Source organism: Rasamsonia emersonii (genome assembly GCF_000968595.1).
Source record: "Rasamsonia emersonii CBS 393.64 chromosome Unknown ctg1118621762051, whole genome shotgun sequence".
Classification (NCBI taxonomy): Eukaryota; Fungi; Ascomycota; class Eurotiomycetes; order Eurotiales; family Trichocomaceae; genus Rasamsonia; species Rasamsonia emersonii.
In genome coordinates this window covers 42,532-67,133 of record NW_013562644.1, presented here as the reverse complement: position 1 = coordinate 67,133, position 24,602 = coordinate 42,532, and the positions used below count along the sequence as shown (strand labels likewise).

Here is a 24,602-nt window from a genome sequence, read left to right as displayed (position 1 = left end):
GCTAGACAACTCTTTTTGCTAGTGAACACTACAGGTAAATATGCAGGTGAGGAATCATATCTATACCCCAAATCTCACCATATTGGCCGTAGAGGACGCTAAATGTCGAGGGAATTAAGGCGCTCGCTGTCATTGGCACAGACGCCATCCCGTTCTGTGACCTGTCCGACATCGCAGGGCTAATTAGGTACTCCGTACTTAGTAACCCGGTATAGGAAGAATTATCTACCACCTTGCCCAGTCAGCCTTAAGCAGCGCCGATAAATGGCGCGTGCCTGGTATCTAATCTAATCACCTGCTCCATCAGTGGAGATTCAATTTTGTCTCTCCGTTCTACACAACTACGTACTTTTTAATCTATGCCCCCGCTGTAGTTAGGTGTATTAGAGACAGAAGATACCCTGTTAATTAAAATTAAAAGAAAAGACACAGCACTATACCCCATATTATTCGAGTTTTTGTGGATTCAGCAATGGCTTCTGCATCATCTTCATCGCAGTCCCTCGCGAACCCAGCCCAAATCGGCTTCGCCAAGGCTTCCTCCTACGACAAATACCGACCAGCCTACACTGACGAGGAGGCTGACAAACTCCTCACAGCTCTGCAGCTGACCGGTCGACAGGGAGCAAAAGTCCTGGACCTGGCTGCCGGAACGGGCAAGTTCACCGAAGTCCTGGCTGCTCGTCCGGAGGGGTTTGGGACCGTCGCCGTTGAGCCGCATGATGATATGCGCGCTGAGTTGGAGAAGAAGGCCCTGCGAGGGGTTCAGGTGCTCAAGGGATGGGCGAGCAGTATTCCTCTTGATTCGCAGAGTGTGAATGCGGTTGTTGTGGCTCAGGTATGTTTTGTTTGTTACACATCTGGAGTATAGATAGTAGATACTGTTGTCGATACTGAAATTGTCATCTCTATGCTCGGACTGATGCTTGTGTTGCAGGCATTTCATTGGTTAGTCTTCATATCAAAGAGGATAATTCCAATCGCGAATAATACATTGTCTCACGTCTGATCGTTTGTGTTTTTCAATATCTACAGGTTTGCCAACCTCGATGCATTGAAGGAGATCCACCGGGTTCTCAAACCTGGAGGTCGTTTGGGATTGATCTGGCATATTGAAGACTGTATGTCCTATCACGCCCTTCCCCTAATAACCGTCATTTTTTTTCCTTCCCAATCTAACCTTGGTGCCTGCCCTAGACAACGCCCCTCTATCCTGGCAACCGACAACGAAGTGGGAATCTCAGATCAAAGACATCGTCTTCGACTTTGACGACAACCATCCTCGCTTCCGGCACGATGTGTGGAGGACCATCTTTAACGAAGAAGACCAACACCTCTTCGCCAAACCCCTGAATGAATGTCAACTTCCTTTCACCATCTTCCTGCCCAAGATCACCCTCTGGGACCGATTCCGTACTCTTAGTCAAATTGCGATTTTGGAGGGTACTGAGCTTCAGGTGTGTTATTCTTTGTTTATAAGACATCTCTGGCTTTTGCATAATGTTGTTTTTTCTGGACTTGATTGTGTTGACTTGAACAGAATGTCCGAGATCGATTCGATGCGGCGCTGCGGGGCGACGATGTCGAAGTCAATGAAGCGGGTGAGGTAGCGTTGCATGGGAAAACATACTTCGCCTGGACAGAGGCCCAATAAGCAGTCTTAGTATATATATCATATGTACTTTCATTGCTCGTTCGTTCCATAATATGAGTTTATCTTGGCATCAATAAGCATCACCTCGCTCGTGTTTCGAGAACTGAGTAACACCAAGAGCCTGCAACAGGAACTGGCTTCATTGAGCATGGAACTTTACTATTGATCCAATTTACAAAAATAGCATAAATCAAATTTCAAATGAGAGTCATCAATTCAATTGGCAATGTTAGCGAGTACTGTAGATGATACGATACGGTGTTCGTGTGCAAACAGACCAAACAGGATCTCCAGACTCCCGACAACTTCAACTCGATCGGAGAACCTCCCGCAATCTGCGACAAACATCGACATCCACACAATGCTTCCTCATCGAAGCAGTGCCCGGCGAATACCGGGCCTCATCAGGCCTCTACGACCGCCCCGCGGTCACAGGAGTCCTCTGTCCGGGCCCCGACTGTTCACCAACAAATCCCAACTTCTCCTGATCACAGCTTCGCCGAATCGTCCTCAGCTGCCCTTCCTTTCCCCGCTGGCTGGCAATCGCCCTCTTCCACCGTGGTCGACCCATCTCCGACAGCACTTTGCCAGACTAATTTCCACCGAGCGGCGCGATTACTACAAACGCCGCATCACGCGCGGCTTGAGAGTCGCGCTTACCGTCTATCTGATCCTTTGTATGTTCCACTTGATGAAAATTGGCATATACCAGGAAGAGATCGAGCACAAATGGCCCACACCGCCCGAGTGGAGCTGGAAGACCCGCTGGTGTCTGCGCTCGGCAGAGGCGCTTCAACACCCGGAGGAAATCGGCAAGCTGATGACCAGCTGGCCGAAGGTTGCGGGATACTTGCGGGAGGTGATCAAACGGCTCGAGGACCCGGAAGGGGAAGGGAAAGGGATCCGGGAGCAGGGCGATGGTGGCTTTCTGGTCGAGGGGGTCGGGAAAACCGGGTATGATGTGTCCATGAAGAGCGAGCCGTGGAGAAGAGGATATTTCCAGGCCCTGATGGGTGCAGCTAAGGCGGCAGAAAACCTGGAGGGCTGGTTGACAGACTGGAAACTCCGTCTCTCTGCCCCGGCAGAGTACGTCGCTGGGCCCTCCAATCCACATCCAAAGCCTTCTCCAGCGGGGAAACCGCAGCTCCAGGAGGAAAACTGTGAACCGGCTTCAGAGCCCCCAGAGGTGTTCTACATCAAGATTCTTACTACCAATGGCTTCAGCACGAAGCAGAAAGTCGACGCCGCCCTGGCTTACGCCGACTGGTTGGACTACAAGGGCTTGAAAGGCACCGCACGGGACGTATATAACTGGGCGATGGATATCGCTGCTGCGGGACTACCCTTTGACGCTGCTCGAGTGGTTGATACCAAGACTGGGGTATTGAAAAACAATAACCAAGACATTGCTTCGGAGAACATCATGAGGGTATCCACTGCGCTCGCGGTCCACCATGCGCGATCTGGAGACCTCCAAACCGCGCTATCCATCTTCACCTCCGTTCTCAAAGCCCGACGCAGGCTGCCAGAAGACCCCAGCCCCAAACCGCGACGCCCGGCTTCCCAACCCACGGGTCACTTTCCTTTCAGTGATCTAGTGAACAAGATCAAGACCATCTTGGTCCCTGTCAAGTACCCTGATGCGCCGCCATCTGGAAATGACCCACCCGTTCGGACTGTTGGCTCCGCCTGCGAGGAAGCAGGGTTGATGACCTACATTGGGGAGATTATCTACGCGACATCCTCTCGAGAGAACGGTCTTGCGTGGACCCGGGATGCGGTGGACATGGCCGAAACCACTTTTATGGAACTCAGCAATGACCGGGAGGATGCTGCAGCCCGAGAGCGATGCATCCAGTGCTTGAAAGTTGGCCTCGACAATTGGAAGACCATGGTCCAAAAGCAGGTTGCAAAGGCTCAGAAGGAGGAGCAGGAAGCCAAGAAGAAGGCTGAAAAGGCCTGGTATGGCGGAGAAAAGCGCGTCCAGGCGAAGACGCAAGAGCGGAAGCGATGGGAGGCCGAGGAGATGATTGTCCAGGACCGCGCGAACCGATTGCTACCGTTAATCGACGACGCTGGCCTCCTGGGTCTGTGATCGGGATAATTCTCTCTTCGTATGATGAACACGCGCCTTATCCCAGAATAGCTGACTGTATATACTGGATTAATGGCAGCATGAAAAAAAACGTGTGGGATGTCATCGTGGATTGGGGTCTTCTTTTCGCATTTGGGTCGGAGTTGGTGTTTGTTGTGTGACATGAATACCAGTTGGAGATATCCACGTCTTCTTGAACAGTACAATGAACTTCTATTTGATCAACTTGAAAGTGGGTTCAAAATAAGGCTGAGAATATTCTCCAATTTATATCATTCACGTATTTCTACTCCGTATGTGCTGTTTTCTGGAGAAGTATTTTTTTTATTTTGCTCTCTCAGCAGAAGAAAGGGAAGACCTCGAAGAAAACGAAGATTGTATAGAATTACTGTCTAGATAGAGTGTCGGCGTCAAAAAAAAACCTTGGATTGGAATACCAAATGTGTACGTATCTGGCCTAGCGCGTGCCATTTTCGGGGACACAATTATTGAACAAAGTTACGTCGCAAGCCCTCACCGATCAAGTTACGGACCCTTGCCTTTAAAAGATACAATGATATTTCCGCTCTCTGACTACACCTGATCTTCCTCCGCCCTGAGGAACTGGGGGTTCTTTCTATCAGATGCGTTTACGGGAGTACAGGTTCGAAGACGCATGGGCCATTGCTGAAATCGAAGCTCTCTGCAACCTCACAGACCCTCTTGCGCTGTACTATCGCCGAATCCAGGGACACAATGGCAATGACAGTGATGGTAAAGGAGTCAAGAACGAGAGAAAGTGGGCGGCCTACGTCTCCTCGTGCCGGAGGTTCCAGGAGATGAAACGGCTTCAGCCTGGAACGGTCTGTCACGTGTTGGAGGAGGAAGTATCCTCTCTTACAGAGCAGGAAGATGGGAATGGAAGGAAAGAAGATGATGACGAGGATAATGACTCTGTTATTGTCGGATTTACGATCTGGACGAGAGTAGGCCAGGACGAGTCTGCGCGGCGATGGCAGGAACGGGGCAGACGATGGGCGACGAGTATGTGTATAATTGATTAGAAGAATAAATATGCTCCCACCTCCTCCTTGTTCCTTAATTAAGGTTACTGATCAAGCATGACAGGGCTTCGAGCAGCTGCCCACTACCTAGGCATCGCTCTCTACTATCCCTTCGATTCCACCATCAACCTAAGACACATGTCCCAGGTTCATCCCATCCTCTTTCAGCATCCTCCACCTGTGGACCCCACGCTGCTGTTCCCCGAACGCTGGGAGATCAATGCAATGTACATCCATCCCCGGTTCCAGCGACGCAGGTTTGGCACGCAGGCTCTGCAGTGGGGGTTGGACCAAGCGATGCGGGAAAGTGTCCCCGTGCTGGTCAAGTCCACTTCCCAGGGGTATCGCCTGTACCATCGCGCAGGCTTTCGATCCCTTGGGAGGCTGGATTTCCGGGGCTTGTTTGACCCTGGTGAGCCTGGGATGCATGTGATGCTCTGGGAGCCTGGATGAACTGCCATCAAAAGATATGCAACACTCTCAGGGCTGATCATCTCAGGAGCTGTCCTACTGTACAGTACGTATGCCGAGAAGTCATGACTTGAGGTTGTTTCATGTCCTGAGCTTACTACATTGCAGTGTTCCTCTTCACCCGTCATTCCATTGTCCATATCTGGTTCTCTGCAAATACGCATCGACGTGGTGCTCGAGGAAAGACGATAATGTCCCTACTTATAGACTACAGGTTGCCATCCGCCACAGCCTACAGGCGCAGTGCATTATAGAGACGACGCGAGTGTTCTGTGGAGCCAAGCAGAGCAGAGATTCGATGCCGTGGGGTGCCGAGTCCAGCAGGGCGTTTTACACATCTCAGTCACTGTGAAAAGCTTTGGTTATTACATAATCGCAGGACTTCCGTGGGCTTCCGGCACGGGCCAGGCCTGGGTGGTTCGTCCCCCGCGGCGGACTAATCAGAAGCGCGGGATCTCCATGTTCTCCGGATCCGGAGTTCGCGGCCATGGAGCGCCCGCCTCATTATGCAATTCCATCCGCCTGCGCTGGCCTCGAGAAAATTCGATTTGTCATGTGGCCACTCAGTTCGTCGGCTTCTCTTCTTCCTTGGGTAAGGATGTACGACGGCGAACGAATCGTATTCTCCTTGTGCACCGCATCGCTGACCGCTCCTCCACGCTTGCCAGTCCAGTCCCTCCAACAACCCTGAGCATTCGAAGGGCGTACTGTCTTTCTCAGCCATGAACGAGGCGTTTCCGCAGTAGCGATACACAGAGATATCGTTTTGTCGCCCGGGGATGCCGAAGAGCTCGGCAAATGGCCGGCATAGCCAGACCCGTATGTCTCGGAGACAGTGGCAACGGTCGACTGAAGAAGGGACCACAGGATGGAGAACACCACCAGAAATCTCCAATCCCCGCGAGGCAGCCCCCGGGGCCCCGTGATGTCCTGCAGCAGCGCGAACTTGCACGAACCGGCCCGACGGAGCTTTCCAGGTGATTCCGAGCCGGTTTTCATTGGCCTCACGCCTGTCGCTGGCCCAGTGCCGGGCCCGAGTTGACCTCATGAGCGCCTTCCTCTTTGCGCGCTCTTTCCTCGAGGTGGCTCACGCTGGGCCATTCATCTCGCACTGCATATGCGCGTATAAAAATGGCCCTTGCCCGGCTGCCCGGCCTTAGGACATTGCATGGACATACACGCACGCACATAGATACCCCCATCCATCTTATCAGGCATCACACTTAGGGTTTATCTGTCCATCTACCACGCCATTCGCGATTCTATAGATTAATATTTAGTCGAGTCTCGACGAGGATCCGATCCATGGGGCTCCCAAAGTTGGGGTTGCCTCGATTGAGGCCGGATACCCATTTCGGAACGCCAACGCCAACTGATGGCGAGAAAGGCCATCATTTCGTCGACACCCCGATCCCTCTCCTGACATGGCGCTCCTTTATCATGGGAGTCTTAGTCTCAATGGGCGGGTTCATCTTCGGCTATGACACCGGTCAGATCTCAGGCTTTTTGGAAATGGACAACTTCCTGCAGCGCTATGGCGAGCCCAATGGCGATGGACAGTATCACTTCACCAACGCACGTTCCGGAGTGATAGTGGCTCTGGTAAGTGTCTTTTCTGCGAACACTCTCCCTCTTGTTCAGGGCTCTGACATGGAATGATTCCTAGCTCTCCATCGGCACGCTGATGGGCGCGTTGGCTGCTGCCCCCATTGCAGATCGCGTCGGACGCAAATGGTCCATTAGCGGGTGGTGCGTGATCCTCTGCGCCGGCATCACGGTGCAGATATCTGCTCCAGTTGGGAAATGGTACCAAGTCGCCTTGGGCCGTTGGGTGGCAGGCCTCGGCGTGGGTGCTCTGTCTTTGCTCGTGCCTATGTACCAGGGTGAATCCGGTCCGAGGCACATTCGAGGGTCGCTGATCAGGTATGGGGTTTGTCTGGAGCTTTTTCTCTTTAGATGTAGCTGACTCTTGCAGTACGTATCAACTCTTCGTCACCCTTGGTATCTTCGTCGCCTACTGTATCAACTACGGAACTGAGGCCCGTAATGACACCGGATCCTGGCGCATTACCATGGGAATCACCTACGTGTGGGCGATCATTCTAGGAGTGGGCATTGCTTTCTTCCCAGAAAGTCCTCGCTACGATTATCGCCATGGGAGAATCGAAAGAGCCATGAACAGCCTGGCCAAGGTCTATGGCATCCCGACAAACCACCGTGCCCTGCACCAGGAACTCGAAGAGATCAAGCAGAAACACGAAGAAGAGATGACCCGTGGCAACGTCACCTGGGGACAGATGTTCCGTGCTCCCCGAATGGCATACAGAGTTGTCGTCGGGGTGTCTTTGCAGGCTCTTCAGCAGCTAACCGGTGCCAACTACTTTTTCTACTACGGTACGACTGTCTTTAAGGGAGCTGGTATCCAAAATAGTTATGTCACCCAGATGATCCTTGGTGCCGTCAACTTTGGTACCACATTCCTGGGTCTCTATTTCATTCAGAACTTTGGCCGTCGCAAGTCTCTCATTGGGGGAGCCCTCTGGATGTTCATCTGTTTCATGGTCTTTGCCTCAGTGGGCCATTTCTCCTTGGACCGGGAGAACCCCGAGAAGACGCATTCTGCGGGAGTTGTCATGGTTGTCTTCGCCTGTCTCTTTATCCTGGGATTTGCAAGCACATGGGGTCCAATGGTGTGGGCCATTATTGCTGAACTCTACCCATCCGAATTCCGTGCACGAGCAATGTCGCTGGCGACAGCATCGAACTGGCTGTGGAACTTCCTCCTGGCATTCTTCACGCCTTTCATCACCAGTGCCATCGACTTCCGATTCGGGTACGTCTTTGCCGGCTGCCTTTTCCTGGCCGCGGCCCTGGTGTACTTTGCCGTCATCGAGGGCAAGGACCGCACTCTGGAGGAGATCGACACGATGTACGTCATGAAGGTGAAGCCCTGGGAGAGCTCCAAGTTCGTGTTCCCCGAGCGGACGGTCTACAACGAAACCGGTGGTAGTTCCTCCGACAAGGTCGAAGATATCGGAGCTTCCCACGTTGCCGACGGGACCGTGGAACTGGAGGAGACAATCTCATAAACCAACCAGCCGGTCATACAATGAACGATGTGGAGATACATCGAAGTCATGTATCATTATCCATGTTTTTCAGCGTTGTTGGATGACTGAAAAGTTTTTTGTGTGTGTGTATGAACGATAGAACGATAGCATGCATCATGTTATTTGCATACCCATACCCATAAATTCGTCTTCGTCCACAAACTTAGTTGGTTTTGCATTCATGATACACCTATCTATCTATTCCATATTCTACACATGTCGATCAGGAGCTATGTTGGGGCAAAGAAAAAATTTATGTGAAGTAGATATTTATCTATCCATCGCAGCTATTCGACCGCTATGTACTGTACATACATGCATATAAATTGCCACCCTTTCCAAAGGAGCTTGTTTGTTGAAGTCGCTCGCCTCTTATGTACAGTACCTAATTATTTGCAATTGCAGATTTCCTACCCACATACCCACCTACGTAGTATCTACATACCTACATACAGTACAAGTGTCGTACGAGTATGTACGTACACACATGCATACAGACACACAACTTTACAGGAAGAAAAAGAAAAAGTATCAAAAGACCTTTCAGAAGGTTTCCTCAAGATCTTCTGATTGAGAAAAAAAAAGTTGGGGAAAAGAAAAGAGAATGATGATCTCTGATCGGATCGGATATCAATCACCCCGTGCTTCCCCTTCCACCACCGACGACAGTCCCATTCGCCAACGTGATTGTGAAATTGGCAAAGTTCAATACAAAGTCCGTGGGCGTGTTGGCACCAGAACCAGCGGGGTTCATGCTCATGTTCATGTCGGTGGAATTACTCTGGGGCATATCGGTCAGAAAGGACGCGATATTGCTTTGCGCGGTAGTCGCCGCGAGTAGATCGTCCGTTTGCTGGAAGATGAACAGCACGGCAATGCGCGCGAAGTCGAGGACGCGGGTTGTCAGCGACGACGACGACGACGAGGAGGATGGTGAAGAAGATGAAGATGACGCTGAAGAGGTCGTCGATTGAGAAGAAGAAGCGCTGCTGGTGGTACCTGTCTGCATCGGTCCTCCCATTAGCATCAGCGCAGTGACGGTTGCGCTACTAGCAGATGACGACGGTGATGGTGTGCTAGTGGCTGTCGGTTCGAAAAGAATCCCGTTGCTGGTGGCAACAGGATTGCCATCATCACGCGCCCCTAAAAAGACCGCCGCGGTGGGAGCCGAAGTTGTTTGCGCTTGTTCAGAGCCTGCGTCTTCGACGGACGTTGAATCCGAAGAATCCGAATCCGATGATAATCCACGACGACGCTTCTCACTAAGACCGTTAAATGATACCAGAGCGTTTTGGGTCGTGCAAGAAACGTTATTCGCGCTGAACAAGCTGAGGATCTCCGCCTCGTTCAGCGGGATGTTGAAGCTGAACTGCGATTCGCTAAACAGCCGTGGAAGAGCGCTGCCCACGGTGGCATTGCGATCGACCGAGGATCCGTCACCGACTTCAGTTGTCGTGCAACTGGCATCATCAGAGATGGTACATTGCCGGCCGGAAAATCCATTCACGCAGACGCAGGCACAAGTGTTGTTATTGTTCATTACACTGACTCCACCGTTCATGCACGGTAGCGACTGTTGGCATTGGTTCGTGTCTGTTACATTGCTGCTGTTGGCTGACACGGTATGATTATGGCGAGGAATGACCACCAGGACGACAGGTAGAATGACCGCAGCGGCAACGAGAAGTAGAGCAACAATGGACAAGAAGATGAAGGCCGGCAAGGGCATCCCGCAACAGCGTCGGCGAGCGTTCGAAGGCGTTGACGTCTGGCTCCGTGTCGTTGCTTCCCGCGATTGCAAATCGCGTGCTTTGGACTTCTCAGGAGGACCATATGGCCAGAAGGTCTTCTCGGTGTTTGGAGTATCGTTACGGGGAGGGGGGAACGAAGCCAGAATATCAGAGATCGACCCAGAGCCTCGATCTTTGCCCGCTTCTCAAGTATTAGTCCACCAATCCAGGCCAAACAGCGCCAGGTCAACTACTTACGACTTCGAACGTTGGACTCCCGGCCGCCATTTAACATGTCCAAGAATCCGAGCCTGCTTGCCGTCCTTCCCCGTTCTAGATTTGAGGCAAGCATGGTGGCGCGTTTGATCAGATCAGTCAAACTCGTCAGGCTTCCTCTGGTCTCTGCTTCCCGAACAGCATCTACATTCAACCGGGGAGGCCGGCGGGATTCTGGTACTTTGTCGCTCATTCCCGGAGCTGGGGTTGCGAGTCCGCCGACGTTTCGTTCTGTTCCTGAAACATTACGGTCAACCTGCTCGGGAGCCTTCGGCGGAGAGTTACCCGAAACGACTGGCGGTTTCTCCAAGTAGAACCCGGAGGAATCAGAAGAATTGGAGGAAATAGTTGATGCTCGACTGTCTAGGTCCACGGTTGATGGGTAACGCAAGCCACCGTCGCCGGAGTCGCGGCGTGTCGCTCCTGCAGACCCTTGATTTTCTGTAAGAGCAAGTCCAGTTTCTTCAGTCACCCGGTGGTTACTCTGCTCAGGTTGCGATTTGTTGTTGATGGTGCGTAGAGCAGGTTTACCGCGCTTACCCAGACTAGCCTGCCTAACAAGAGTTGGCTCTTGGTCGTCGTTGGAGGCATCTGATCTTCGAGAATCATCGTCCGAGTCCGAGCCCGAGTCTGAGTCCGAATCCGGTGTAGTCTCGTCATCGTAGTTTCCTAGAACGTCCGACTCAGGCGGTCCCGACCCCCAGCTCAATGGAATAACTGCGCTTGACGCGTACGAGTCCTTCTTGGGCGAGTTGTCGCTAGACTCCTCTGCAATAGGAGAGACGAAGGGTCCGGGCCCACGAGAATAATACGATGACGGGCCTCGTCTCGACGAGGGCGGAGGAGCGAGATTCGCATTGCGTCGAGGAGGCGCAGTCGGAGCCTGGTTCGTTGCAACTGGTGGTGCGGGGATATTTTCCGATATATCAGTGAGAGCTTCAGAGCGGTAGTCCTTGCCAACCATGGCAGTCGGGCTGACATAACTGTCCCTCTCATCGGAAGTTGGCAACGGCTGTCGCGCTTGGGTCGGCACTGCTGGCTCATTTTGGAGTGGAGATGGAGCATCGCCCGGGCGTCTAGGTCGCAGAGGGGGCGGGCCTCTTGGAGTAGAAGAATTGCTTGGAGCAGGCTTTCCCTGCTGCGCCATTGGCACCGTATTATTAGATCCAGTTGGCGGCTTCCCTCGGGGCTGGAGGCCTATGGAACCTGGAGACTGGGCGTTGTTTCCATATGGGGATTGTGCCGGCAGTTCTCTGCGCACCCCGGCTTCCAGCAGTTCGCGTGCGCGTCGAACTGATCCTCCTGCTGCTGCTGCCTCTTCCCTCCTGCCAGGGCCACCGCCAAAGCCGGGAGGGACTTGTCGGTTTTGGCTCATTGGTCCACCCCCAGGTTTGTTGTCTCAATTGGATATCTGCTACAGGTTCACGACACGTCAAAGAAGCACGGACGCTATGTGCAATCGTCGACGCGTGACAAGCTGAAGCATCGAGCTAGAAGACCGGAAGGAGTTATATCACTCCGTTACTGCTGTAAATGTAGAATGAAATAGCTAATTCGGGTCGACGCCAGGATCGCAACTTGGCGGAAGCAGAGACTGTAAACGAGTGACAACAATCGCCGATGATTCTACCCTAAAGCAATTCGAAGAGTTGTTCTGCCGGGGAGTAGTTGACTAGGTCCGACGAAGTGAAGGACGCAGTGAATATTCAATGAAACGAAATGAAAAAGTCGACAGTATGCAGACCTCGGCTGCCAGAAAAGAAAAGAAAATGGAATGAAGATACGGCATTCAATGCCTGAAGAAGTGAATGAAATGGATCAGCAAATACAAGACCAAGAACTTTCAGCTCGAAGGAAACATGGGTTGGCCTGGCGGTGGCAGTCACCTGCGAAACATCAAACTGGCAATGTCTCACTTGGTGCGTAGTTCGCTGTATGATCGAACGCACCAAGGCAGAGAAGACGACAAGCCTATTCACATCTCACAACACCCCATGGCTCCCCGGAGAGAAAGAAAAAAAGAACAAGGAGAAGAGAAAAGAGCGTCTAGCTCGAAGAAGGAGAGCCTCGAAGAAGGAGGGAAGTTGAAGGTTGTCTACCGCGCGGTTCTGTCGAAGCCAGCCCAACAGAAAGTAAGTTGTCTGAGGCGCATAATTTTCTCCAAAACTGGTTGATATTATTATTGTTATTATTAACGCGGAGCCTGGCGCCCACTAGTTAACGCCTCACTGAGTCGGCTTGTCTAGAGTGTCGCGACTGTCACAGCACAGGCAGGGGTCCTGGTGACTTAGCTAGCGATTGGTCTTTGGTGAAGATAACAATAAGGAATAGCTTCGAGGAGTCGCATTGTCCCAGATCTCGGCGCCACGAATCATACTTTGCGGATAGTATGATTAAATTATTAAACGTGCTCTGCAATGAATCTGTCTTTGTATGCCCTGCGCCACCCAACCGACAAGGATGATGAATCCGCCCGTGCCGAATCCATTACGACGGTCCTTGGCAGCTGAATGGCGTCTTCATCTCGGCGTAAATCACCAGCATTATCGAGAGGAAGGGACGTCATTGGGGGATCGAGGAGTGCAACGATGGAGACTGGCCAAGAGCCCGGCGAATCATGCCAGCTGGGTCTGGACTTCCGGCTCTGTTCTCGAATCCTGGATAGCGCCGGGCAGCGGGCGGGCGGTATTGGCGCGGGTTCATTGACACTGGCAAGGGCATGGCGACGGCGTGGTTTCAGATGGCCCTTGCGCCTGGCTAGTCGTGTCTCATCGACAGCATGAAGCGGGGCTGAGATGGACCGCTTTCAACGGTTAATCCATCGTCGCTGCGCGTCATCACAGCAAGTCTGTGCACTTGGTGCAGCTATCAATGACCCGGTTACTCCGTACGGAGTACTCCGTGGAGTGATAGTCAGCTTCCTGACATTGATGGTAATGGTAGACTGTCCTGGAATCCGAAGCGCTGTCCCATGGTCCACTCCAGCACTAACAGCACGTGCCGTGCACGTTGCATGTGGCTATTGTTCTGCTCCACCTCAAATGAGTAGAAACCATGGGCCAAGATATATCCTCTATTTAATAGAACCCACAATCAAAATCAGTGCGTTTTACTGATCACTCTTCCATTAAGATGGCACTATGTATATACGCTGATGGTCTGCAATGGCCCAAAGCTGACGGAATGGACTATTGATTTCTACTCCTCCTCCTGATAACTCAGCAGCATGTAAATCAACAAGCATAGTCTATAGTATATATATTATTATCAGGACTCCTAACTGGCCTAGGTACTTTCTGAGCAAAACCCCACAAATAACTGCTGGCACGGTGCACGGCCCCAAAGGCTAGTTTCAGCCACTTGCAACCAGCCACTGCAGACCTCTGCCTTATTGGCTCTGATGCTCGGGTACTTTTACTGCTGATAGCGATAAGCAATTCTAAAGATGATGAACGATGCCATATTGACCTTTTTTCAACAATTTCCATCACATTATTTAACTTGGATTACCTTCGACAGATATATTGATCTCTCTGGCGCAAGCTATCTTTGGAGCAAATGAAAGCACCAGCAGATATCTGTTGGGCTCGCTAAAGTGTTCAGAGACTGATCTTGTGAGTGAATACTATTCTATGTGGGCAAAGTCTTCGTATTTTTCAAGTCATGCATATTGGCTAGGCATGGATATTTCCTTGTTCAATTGCCAGTGTCGTGCTGATCAACGTCCTTCCAACATTGGAACAACCCCAAAGCTGCGTTAATATAATTGACCATTTCACACAGGCCTCCTGTTCAATCCTCACGAGATTATTTGTGAATGAATTGAAAACTTGACTGATCTGCTCCTGTAATAGAATCCTCTTTTCAGGACACCTTGCAGGTCTAGAAAAGCATCATTAGAACTCTTTGAGCTGGCAAAGGAGACAAAGAAAATATACCACCACTCATCTGCCATGACGTTATCAGTTGACCACGTCACGAGTCAGACAAGTGGAGGATTTCTGGCTTGAGAAACAACTCCACTCGTCGGAGTTGATGTTTGATTTGGCGACAGCAGCGATCTATCGTGAGATAGATGCGACCAAGCTGTCTGCGCCGCAATGATTCTCGTTACCCCGCAGCTGCCGGCTTATTGAAGTGGCAATTCTCCTCCAGATCGCTCGTAGCATTCGATGCCAGTACATAAAAGCGTATTCTGAAAACTGCCAACAATCTTTCACACTCTGGTCGAAGCAAGCCACAATGTCTTCAACCGCCCAAGAAGGCCCTGCACCAGCTGCAGCCGCTGTCCCACTGCAGGGGCAAACCATCGAGGCCCAGGTAATATAAAAACTTCTATTGATCCTGTGTCATGCAGAGTGTGAATGTAGCTTGCTTACTGATAAGTGACACAGTGTCATTTCTGACGCCGATTCCACCTTTGGTGATACGTGCGGAGCCCATTTTGAAGCACCGTCCAGGTCAATATAAATTTCTGATGGTGGAATTTATATATAGTGATTCTGCTTCTTTCACCACATCGCTTGTGTCGAGTGTGCTTGACTATGTGTATGTTTCAGACCTCTCCGTGAAGCAAGCGCTGCTAACAGTGGAAGGGCTCCAGATATGAGGTATTTCTTCGCAAGTATACCATGGGCGAAGTATATGATATAAGACTCGCGACAGAATGGCCGGAGATACCACCGATTTCGCGAAGGCGAATATCTCTTTGTCAGTAATGCAATAAGCAAGTGGACAGCTAGCTCTCTGCTGACTATGGCTGAAAGCCCAATGATGAGGCCGAGCAAGATCGCCTGGATATGTTGCACCACATCTATCGTCTGATGCTGGGCGGCGGCCTTTACAAGGCACCGCTCCCTCGCTCTCCACAGCGCATTCTCGATTATGGAACAGGAACAGGCATCTATGCCCTTGATATCGCCAAGTCAGTGATCTACACCTCTAACAAGACCAATATTGACCGAAGCTTGCAGCGAGTTCCCAAGTGCAGAAGTCATTGGTGAGAGTGGTATCGCATCAGTCACGGCCCAGAGTTGCAAACGATTGTCTGGCGATTGTCTGACATGAATGTGACCTAGGGTTACACCGAACTGCCAGTTCATCGTTGACGATGTTGAAGCTGAGTGGCCGTATGGGGAAGGTCAAGGATTTGTCTACATCCACCAACGCAATATGGTGGGAAGTATTTCGGACTGGGACAGGTTGTTTAGCCAAGCCTTCAAGCACACAAAGCCAGGTTGCTATATCGAGCTGCAGGAATTCAAGGTCTGGTTCCATTCTCAGCACGGCGAACTGCCGGAAGACTCGCAGATCCAGCGTTGGCAGCGTATCCTGGTTGATGGGGCAGCATCGTTTGGAAAACCTCTCAACGTCGCTGGACAATTGTCGGATAAATTAAAAGCAGCAGGCTATGTGGATGTGCAGGATGACGTGTTGAAGGTATGGATATATTGCATATCACGATGGTCTTCGGCGCCGATGGACGAGTCAACTTTGACAATTGAACGTCCTGCCAACTTACGCACAACACAGGTACCGATTGGACCTTGGCCCACAGACGCAAAACTGCGACAAATTGGCCGGTATATGCAGGTTCACGCCATTGACTCCGTCGAATTTTACTCGCGTCTTGGGCTGGACGGAACTTGAATGCCGCGTCCTAATTGCCAAGGTGAAGGAGGAATTCAAGGACTCCGACAAGCAGCTCTTTGTATATACACATTTTATCTACGGAAGGAAGCCTGAGTCCTGATCCATTGTGATAAATTTCCCCTGCAATTGGATTCTGCTTCTAATATCCAGAGTATTTCAATGGCTACGCAACTGTCTGGTATGTTAGCAGATTCGATATGTCGCAGAAGTTTGTCTATTGATTTGACGCACTGGATTACACCCTTGCTCCTTCTCCTAGTATGTATGGCAGTGTTGTTAACCACGTTGGACAGAAGGGGGCCGACTACGGGTCAGCTTAGGGCTTTGAAGGGTTTATTTTGACATTGACGTCCTGTTTTGGTAGCAGGGGTCAGTCCGCTGCCACATCCACTGATTCTTGTGTTCTATGCTATGCGTCTGTGATCTTCACCTTTCAAGTATATCATCTGCCTCACCCAGCCAGGTGAAGAAATAATGAGGTGCTCGTAGATGCCTAACAATGTCCTAGACCTAGGCCTATAACTAGGTACCCTGGCTTGATCTATTGATATCATTTTAATAATACTCTTGACAAGGAATAGAGCGTACTGGACGACTGGGGCCAGAGGTCCCCAACATACAGCATGATCTTTGGCCTGAAAAATAGTAATATTTTAGACTACCAAGGCGAGCCGTTTTAGCGTTCTAGAACCACGATTTATCTTGGTCGACTGCATCAGGTTCTAGGTCTCTTCAGGCCTAATTGGGGGCTGGGAAAGAAAGAGAGATACTTGGGAGTTGGAAGCTACGCTGACGCGGGCATGGCCCTTCCTCATGTTGCTGCCTCCATAAAACAGTGCCTTCCTTCCGTAAATAATCATGACCAAAACAGCAGGTAGGCCATCCGTTAGGATACGAAGATGCACAACTCGTATCTCCTCGTTCTCCTTTGCGGTATCAGTATTCGCAGCTCCAGTGTACCTTAATTCTGCTCTTGAGCCGGCATATGCCTTGACCACAGTCTTAATTCGAAGAACAAGATTCCTTTCGTTTTGCAGTACTATCATATTGGTGCATTTCATTGTCTGACCGCGGGGATGAATAACTTCATGGCGGCAGGTAAGACAGAGCTCTAGCCTTATCAGCCCCAATGGCAGTATAGGAACAGATGCTAAGAATAGCCATCTAGACTCGGGCTCTGAAGGATCCGGGACAAGCAATTCGAGAAGCCTGACGGAAATGGAAGACCAGCAGCTCGGTCAGAAAGACGCTGTTTTGAAAACACCCGAACGATCAGCCCCCAACATTCGGCGAAAAAGGATACAGGCATCTTCATTGGCGCGCAAAGATGGCTCTCCGGGCCATTCTGTGCAAATGAAACGGATCTTCGAAGAGTCGCACGAGAAGTTGCAGGCGCAGCATTGCATTGCATTCTCCTCCTGTTCGGCTCAGCCTACGAAAAGCCATGTGCGACCCTGGAACCCGATCAGGACCAATCCGCCCTCTGAAGATGTTGGAATCACCACGTGTGATCTTGTTGACACAAATAGTATCCTGGCTCAGGCCTGCTCCTTGTCGCCGGCACTGAGATCATCACCAGCGCTACGAACAAGTTCAGTGGACGTTGGTGTCTCGTCGGCAGCATCGGTTACTATGAAAACCGATCGTTCCCATGCGAAAGAGGCCTCCTGCGGGACGGAAGACTTTCCAGTTGATAAACGCAATTTACGCGGCCAACTTAAATCCCATGGCAGTTCGGGCAGCCAAGCCCAAGACAGCTCACTACAAGCAGATACTGCAACTTTGGGAAACCCCTGGCTGCTGAACATTGACACGTGGCTAGATACAGTCGCAAAGGAAGCTATCCAAGGAGAGTGCAGGAATACCGCAACAATAGGATCTGACCAAACGCTAGCATTGTCGGACCTGGACATCTGCCTCAGCCGTTTTCAAGGCCATTCGCCGAACGGCTCCCGTTCTGCGTCCTCAGACAGCAGCAACAAGGAGAACCATTCACCAGAAGTCGGCTCGTTGAAGAAGGTTCTACTGTGGAATCCTCGAGAGTCCATCTCATTTTCTCGAAGTGACTCGTTGGCATCCAACGCTTCTGAGCCATCCGACACGTTCTATAATGCCTACCCTCGGGTACCTCAACCGTCTCCGACTACCCCTGTTCTTGCTTGTGAGAAAAGACCTTGGCATTCGGTAGTTGCTGGCTCAGCGAGTCAAAGTATTCCTTCACTCAGACAATCTCAACTTCGATCTTCACTTGGTCGGGCTGAAGTGGAGTCACTCAGTTATGCTAGCTCCACCTCTTACCGCGATATCCTCTCAGCGCAGCAGGTCGATATTGGTGATGATGGCAAGGACAATCCACAAAGTTCTGCAGAAGACTGCCCGGATAGTGTGGAAAACGAAGTTGCAGCCCTGAGCCCTCACGTTACGCCGTATCGCAAAGGAAAGGCGCCGAAGAGGCCGCGCCGTCCGAGCTATTATGACTCTGATATACTGTTCAAAAAAGGCTCTCAGGAGGAAGACGTATCTGCGTGAGGACAAAACGCATCTAGCGAAATTGAAAATGCTAATAACGATTGCATCAAGAATCGGACAAGCCGATAACAAGGAGGGTGCAGCGGCAGACCGCCTCTGGTTTGTAGTCAGCGCATGAAGATTCGCAGCGCTCAGCTTCGTATTCGTCATATTTCCTTGTCATCATCTTTATCCCCTTCCCCGGAAGCGGCTGTCACGAGAATGAATTGTCTCTGCTCAATCCTTCTTGGTCATTGGTGGCTTCATCAAATGTCGCACATCCTTTCTGCAAATGCGTCCATCCTTCATTTTAAAAGACAATCAGCATTCCACATATCTTATATGCATGCTTCCTTGCTGAAAAGGAAAGCACTCTCCTTTTCTAAGCTTTCTAGGCTGCCACATGTGGCGCACTCCCCAAACTTTGCTGCTCAAGGGTGAGCCAATGAAGCAATATTGCTGCTGTTTCAGCTTCTAGGTCACAGGATGTCCTGTATTTGTAGTGTTCGCGCATCACTAGAAGATTGAGTTCAATTGTGAATGGTATTGCACGCTTATTCCGGTCTCTTCTTCGAAGTCATTTGCTTGTATGAAAGGGAAATTCGATCCGTCTTGCGGATTGGCTATGATAATCTGATCTCCTTCCTCAATTTATGGACGTGCTCCTCGACTTGCCGCATCTCGTGTATTACGCTCGCCAGTTTCGGGATGTTGCCCTCAATGGCCTCCGTAAATGATCGCTGTGCGTTCTTTAATGATGGGGGAACCAGAATCCCATACCATGACAAGGGATCATCGGAGCGGAATAGTTTCCTGGGGGGCTTGGCGGACTCTTCTCTGGTTTCCTGTTCTGTTTCTGGGGGCTCTGACGACGTTGAAGGTGTTGGAATGTTGCTGGTTTCAGGACTGCCTGGTCCAGACGTCGTGTCTTTATCTTCTTGTTGCTTGCCGGTGCTGCTCACGTTCGTATCACTTTGCTCTGCTTTATCCCTCTGGCCTTTTTCATCTTCACTCTCCTCCTTGCGAGAAATTACAGGCGTGTACTGAACCTGATACACAAGCGACGTACTAGCCGACTGACTGCTCTCCGTCTCCTGATCCGGAGTCAACGAGGGAGTTTTCAGCAACCTTAGAAGAGTACATTCACGCTTAGTTGCTTTCCCTCTCTTCAATTACATCAACTGCTCAGAACTTACAGCCTCCGCGTCGCTTTCATCCGCTGGTCGTAATAATCCTCGCCATATCTCCGCCCGGGAGGAGAGCAATAATTCGCATGAGTGAGCGAAAAGAAGCCCTGCCAGTCCCACAGGAGTCAGAAGGTATCTGCCATCGGCAAGCAGTCTATCGCAAGGGAAAAAAAGCTTTCTGACGAAAACAGACAGAATGAAATCATAGCGTACCGATGACAACTGCTTGCCTATTTCCGCCTGCAACGTCTGGTGGCGGTCAAGCAGGTGCAGATAGCGCTCGAGAAGTGAATCGAGGAGCAGGACTTGATCTTGATCTTGGGAGGTCTTCTTTTGATCCTCAATTTGTCGCTCCTCAGAGGCCTGCCGGGAAAGAGGCGGTGTTGGAATCTGTGCCATTTGATTTATGTACGTATTCTTCGATCCTTCTTTTGCGACTTGCGCCAGTCGGTAGAACCGGGCGCGATCTTCGAGATGTTTGGAATCTTGGGAGAGACAGGCTGTCTTTATCTTTCCATACAGTACTTCTGGAATAACAGCTCGGTTTTATTTGCAATAATTGACTGTACTGAAGGTGGTATACAACCAGTAGAAGCCCTCGGAGATGGTCTCCCAAGACAGCTATGACGTTCCAGCTCGGGGAAGATCTCCCGGAGCGACTTAAAGGCCGAACTCTGCAGAGGTGCGGAGCTCCCTCAAGGCTATCTCCGTCATTTGCGACCCGCGACACCGAGAAAAAAAAAGCCGGTAACGAACTCGCCAGGCTCCAGCTCATCGGCATAGGACTCTGGCTCCTTTGCTATTACGACATTTCTGTTTCTCTGTTGGTCTGCCCCGTTTTCCCCTCTTCTGCCTCCTTCATCTGTCGTGTCATGTTGCTGACCAGACTATCAATCCCTTGCCAGTTTTTGAGCGAGCAGCATCGCCCCTGATGCGCCACCTTCGTTATTGCTGTTACTTCAGGTATTCAGTGCAGTAGTACGTGGGGAGTCTTTTTTTGCGGGAAATCAATTCTTGTATGCAAACCGGCCGATAGAACCGCCGATTTTTTACTTTCGCCTCTCGCTCATCCGACTCTCCTGCAACCGACTCGGCCATTTTTAGTCTGCTCAGACGTCTGACCAGCAGCGACCAACCGATTCTCGTCCCTTTTCACAGTTAATTTTTCGACATCTCCACTCCTCAGGGTCCCATTTCTTGCAATCATGTCTGTGGCGACGATAAATCGGGACACGGCTTTTCAGGTCCGGTCCTTGGTACGTTCATTCCGCGCAGATTCCATGGTCGAATCCAATTGGAGGTCGAGAATTATGGGGGGGCTGATTATCTCTGAAAAAACAGTTCCGCTCTCTGTTGCGTCAGTCGTCACAGTTCTCCCACTATAACTTCCGGGAGTATGCTCGCCGGAGGACAAGGGACGCATTCCGCGAACATCAGAAGGAAACCGAGGAGCGGAAGATCCAGGAGTTGATACAGGAGGGTCTGAAGAATTTGCGGATGATGAAGGTCAGTTCGTCTGTCCTTGAGCGTTACAGAGGCGCGCGCATAGCCCCTTCACAGCGCTGAATAGCATTGCGTATCTTGATTATATGTAGAGACTGATTATCTGTACAGAGGCAAACAGCAATCAGTCAGTTTTACCAGCTGGACAAGCTGGTTGTTGAAGGGCAGAAAACGGTATGTTAAGACTATTCAAGGCTTCTTCCAAGTATCATCACAGGAAACACCAATCTGACACCATACAGGGGAAAGAAACCGGCAACAAAGGCGAAATCGTTCGCCAGAAGGATACGGAGTGCTAGGTAAGTTCTTTCGAGTCTTACGTGGTAGGGAGGCTGAGCGCAATCGACTAATGTCTGTCCTGTAGCTGGGATTGATGGTCACAACATGCTTCTGATTGAGCGTGTTCATTAGCCGCTTTGCCGTCGGATCTTGAGCAGTGACTGTCAGTATAAGTCTCCTGCTCAGGATCTCGTTCTGATGACTGAATGTGCATTGAAGACCTTATTTGTACACATAGTAGACATGTCATTTATCATCCTGTACGCTCAATAAGGAATAACACTCCATTCTAGTTGTTTCTATGATAATTCTGATATAATCTATTGCTCTGTCTCATAAAGCTGAAAAGCTCTTGCAGCACATGCTTGGACATGGACTGCGGCAGTGCAAACATGGAAGTTTGGGTCACGTGGTTTCTGCAGCCTCCGCAAAGGCTCCGTATCCGCATCCGCTTCCAAGTCGCGCAAAGCCAGCGATCCAGCACTACAGACGCGCTGCTTCTCTCGGCGCATTCACCTTTTGGTGGTACATTGTGGAGAGACATATTGTGCGCTGAGTCCCGCTCTATTTCGCTTTCCTATCATAGAAACAAGCAAGTCCTTGTGGCAATAATTGAAGAATACGTATTCGTTTCTGAGCGTCTGCCGCGCCTCCCAAGCTCGGCATCATGGCTCCTACCGTAAGTTGGCCATCTTTTCAAAAGTCTTCGATCTGCCTCCGGGAGAATATTGCGGTTATTTCCGCTTGAGCTGAACCATGCAATGGCGCTCACCCTTCAGATGACCTGCGTGCAATCCACCACGGTCGCAGGACACTCCTTCGCAAGCCACTCAGCGTTTGAGATATGCCAGATTTGACTGACTTCGAACAGTTCAGATCCTCCCGATCGGGTCGCCAGTTTGCCGACAACACTGTCAACCGCAACCGCCAAGGACAGGTTGACCATGATGTCTTCGAGGGCTTACCCGTGCGCCGCTGGGCGCGCCAGCCATATACCTTCTCCCAGGATCCTAAATTGGACGTCCCTGACTCCAGCGCCGACGACGGCGGTTCAAATCAATATTTTCCGGAACTTCCCATGCCAAAGGACAGCCATCTACTATCACCGATGAGTCGGGCCCTCCTTCGTGCGGCGCGCGCAGGCTGTATTTACCTTCGCCATGTCAACAGTGAAACTGAAGAGGACGACAAGGAGACTACAGAGGCTGGAGAAACGGCCCCTGCCACGAGGGTGGAGCGAAGCTTCACAGCGCGCAAATGGACGGCCGTCCCTAAACACATGGAACCTCCAGAAGTGGAATTTCTGGCCAAGAGGAGACCGGGGTTGCCTTCTCTATATGGTGCCTCTGGCACATTGAATGCCAACAACCGTCCACCGATGAGGAAGACAAAGATCAAGAAGGTCGATCCGACTACAGGCGAGGTCTCGGTTTACGAGGTCTGGGTTCCTGAGGGGCATACAGTAGAGGGAGAAATCAAGGATGATGCTGAGGCTTCGCCCGAGCAGAAGGAGGCTACCGCGACGACAGAAACACCTGCTCCTGGGACCACCGCAGAAGTGGTTGGTGTCACCAACGCTGACGGTGCTGTTGCCGCTAGTGAAGATGCAAATACGGTAGAATCCCCAAGCAAACGGCGAGGCCCTCCACCACCGAAACGCAAGGGGAAGGGAGCCGGCAAAGGCCGTAGGAAGAGGGTGATGTTTGCCCCTGGCGAGGGTGCTGATGCGGCTATGGTACACGGTGCGGATGGGGCTGGAGATGAACGCATGCCCGTTGACGGGGAGCAGTTCGAGGAAGAGGAAGAAGAAGAAGGCGAGGAGGGCGAGGAGGGTATGAAAGAAGAAGATGCTGCCCTAGAAGCGAAATCTCCAAGCATTGCTCTGCCAGACTCAGGCACAACATCCGTGACGGAACAAGCTGCTGCGCCAGTTGAGCCTTCTGCTGAAAATCAACCTTCAACTTCTGATCAACAGCCACCCGTTACGGCACTGCCACCAGAGAAGCCGTCTTTGGAGGCTGCACCAGCTCCCTCTCAGGAAATACCGGTCCCAAATGGCACCGACGTCGTGTCTACCTCAGTTCAAAATGCTGCAGACACAGAAAGCCAACAATCTCTGCAAGAGTTGCAGCAATCTAAACCACCTTCGCCTCCGGGTTCAGCGGCACCTCCCACATTAGAGCCTTCACCGGTTGTTGGAACAACGACTAATGATGAAGTTCCTGGAAGTGCACCTGATAATGTACAAATATCTCAGAACGCAGAACCTGTCGCTGAGCCTGCGCCGGACGCAATGGAGGGCGTCGAGCAGACCCATACGACAGAAAATCTAACCGTTCCAGAACAAGCTCCAGCGCTTGAAAAGGCGGACGTTCCAGGGGTTGTGGAACAAACGACAACAACCGGAAACCAAGAAGCAGTGGAAACGGCGGGTGAAGTTTTGTCACAGGCTCCAGCTCCAATTACAACTGCTGAGGTTGCCTCCGCGCCCGTTGTTTCGGAGGCCATCTCCCAGCCGGTTCCTGGGGTTAGTGCCGAGGGAAATGTCGACCTTTTGGGCACTCTCGAGGCGAGTCTAGGGGAGGAGAAAGTGAAAGTTTCTCCTGAACAGGGTGGAACGACTGGATCAGCGTCCGCAGAACAAAACCTGCCTCAGACCACTGCAGTCTTACCTGCACCGGAATCAGCTTCAGCTACAGCTCCAGCCGCGCCACCAGCACCAGCACCGGCAGTCTCTGAAGAGGTAAAGGCGGAACCAGCACAAACCAGCGAACCGCAACTTCAGCCTCAACCTGGACCAGGACCTGTGCCTGAACCAGTGACCAAGGAGGGTGCTGTCGCTGAAGAAAAGAAAGAAGAGCCGGAAGCGTAATCTAATTATACTCACTGACAAAGCAGGCAGTTCTTTCGGCGGATAGGAACTAGCTGATTCCTCTGTTTTTTATAATACCCTTTCTGCTTTCTTCCTTTCCCCTTCTGCTGTACTGTACTGTACTTTACGTGTGTACAATGAAGTAAGTCTAAGTCTATTGGCGTTATCGGCGGGGACTCCATGGAAAATGGGATATATGTGTTTATGGAGTATGGTTTGGTA

At 51.1% G+C, this 24,602-nt stretch overlaps 8 protein-coding genes across 8 annotated transcripts; 6 read left to right on the top strand and 2 right to left on the bottom strand.

Moving 5' to 3' along the window:
* Window positions 1–472: 472 nt before the first annotated feature.
* Window positions 473–3,749, top strand: T310_9269 (MFS maltose permease; the record flags this gene model as incomplete). Its single annotated transcript, XM_013468250.1, has 7 exons — window positions 473–838; window positions 872–948; window positions 1,036–1,121; window positions 1,198–1,457; window positions 1,541–1,606; window positions 1,940–2,335; window positions 2,367–3,749. 7 exons carry the CDS (start codon window positions 473–475, stop codon window positions 3,747–3,749), a joined length of 2,634 nt encoding a protein of 877 aa, XP_013323704.1.
* Window positions 3,750–4,372: 623 nt separating this feature from the next.
* T310_9268 (uncharacterized protein) lies at window positions 4,373–5,989 on the top strand (the record flags this gene model as incomplete). Its single annotated transcript, XM_013468249.1, has 4 exons — window positions 4,373–4,772; window positions 4,857–5,204; window positions 5,277–5,309; window positions 5,478–5,989. The coding sequence occupies 4 exons, from the start codon at window positions 4,373–4,375 to the stop codon at window positions 5,987–5,989; spliced, it is 1,293 nt and encodes a 430-aa protein (XP_013323703.1).
* A 714-nt stretch (window positions 5,990–6,703) lies between these two features.
* On the top strand, window positions 6,704–8,352 carry T310_9267 (Uncharacterized protein; the record flags this gene model as incomplete). Its single annotated transcript, XM_013468248.1, has 3 exons — window positions 6,704–6,865; window positions 6,930–7,186; window positions 7,239–8,352. 3 exons carry the CDS (start codon window positions 6,704–6,706, stop codon window positions 8,350–8,352), a joined length of 1,533 nt encoding a protein of 510 aa, XP_013323702.1.
* Window positions 8,353–9,007: 655 nt separating this feature from the next.
* T310_9266 (uncharacterized protein) lies at window positions 9,008–11,754 on the bottom strand (the record flags this gene model as incomplete). Its single annotated transcript, XM_013468247.1, has 2 exons — window positions 9,008–10,305; window positions 10,362–11,754. The coding sequence occupies 2 exons, from the start codon at window positions 11,752–11,754 to the stop codon at window positions 9,008–9,010; spliced, it is 2,691 nt and encodes an 896-aa protein (XP_013323701.1).
* Window positions 11,755–12,238: 484 nt separating this feature from the next.
* Window positions 12,239–12,767, top strand: T310_9265 (uncharacterized protein; the record flags this gene model as incomplete). Its single annotated transcript, XM_013468246.1, has 2 exons — window positions 12,239–12,511; window positions 12,711–12,767. The coding sequence occupies 2 exons, from the start codon at window positions 12,239–12,241 to the stop codon at window positions 12,765–12,767; spliced, it is 330 nt and encodes a 109-aa protein (XP_013323700.1).
* A 1,854-nt stretch (window positions 12,768–14,621) lies between these two features.
* T310_9264 (uncharacterized protein) lies at window positions 14,622–18,560 on the top strand (the record flags this gene model as incomplete). Its single annotated transcript, XM_013468245.1, has 9 exons — window positions 14,622–14,699; window positions 15,146–15,378; window positions 15,458–15,818; window positions 15,937–16,089; window positions 16,182–16,289; window positions 16,613–16,676; window positions 16,758–16,905; window positions 17,032–17,129; window positions 17,200–18,560. The coding sequence occupies 9 exons, from the start codon at window positions 14,622–14,624 to the stop codon at window positions 18,558–18,560; spliced, it is 2,604 nt and encodes an 867-aa protein (XP_013323699.1).
* A 602-nt stretch (window positions 18,561–19,162) lies between these two features.
* Window positions 19,163–20,125, bottom strand: T310_9263 (uncharacterized protein; the record flags this gene model as incomplete). Its single annotated transcript, XM_013468244.1, has 3 exons — window positions 19,163–19,705; window positions 19,736–19,862; window positions 19,920–20,125. The coding sequence occupies 3 exons, from the start codon at window positions 20,123–20,125 to the stop codon at window positions 19,163–19,165; spliced, it is 876 nt and encodes a 291-aa protein (XP_013323698.1).
* Window positions 20,126–20,931: 806 nt separating this feature from the next.
* T310_9262 (Uncharacterized protein) lies at window positions 20,932–24,380 on the top strand (the record flags this gene model as incomplete). Its single annotated transcript, XM_013468243.1, has 7 exons — window positions 20,932–20,982; window positions 21,068–21,232; window positions 21,351–21,403; window positions 21,472–21,528; window positions 21,750–21,768; window positions 21,850–22,187; window positions 22,385–24,380. 7 exons carry the CDS (start codon window positions 20,932–20,934, stop codon window positions 24,378–24,380), a joined length of 2,679 nt encoding a protein of 892 aa, XP_013323697.1.
* Between the last annotated feature and the right edge of the window lie 222 nt (window positions 24,381–24,602).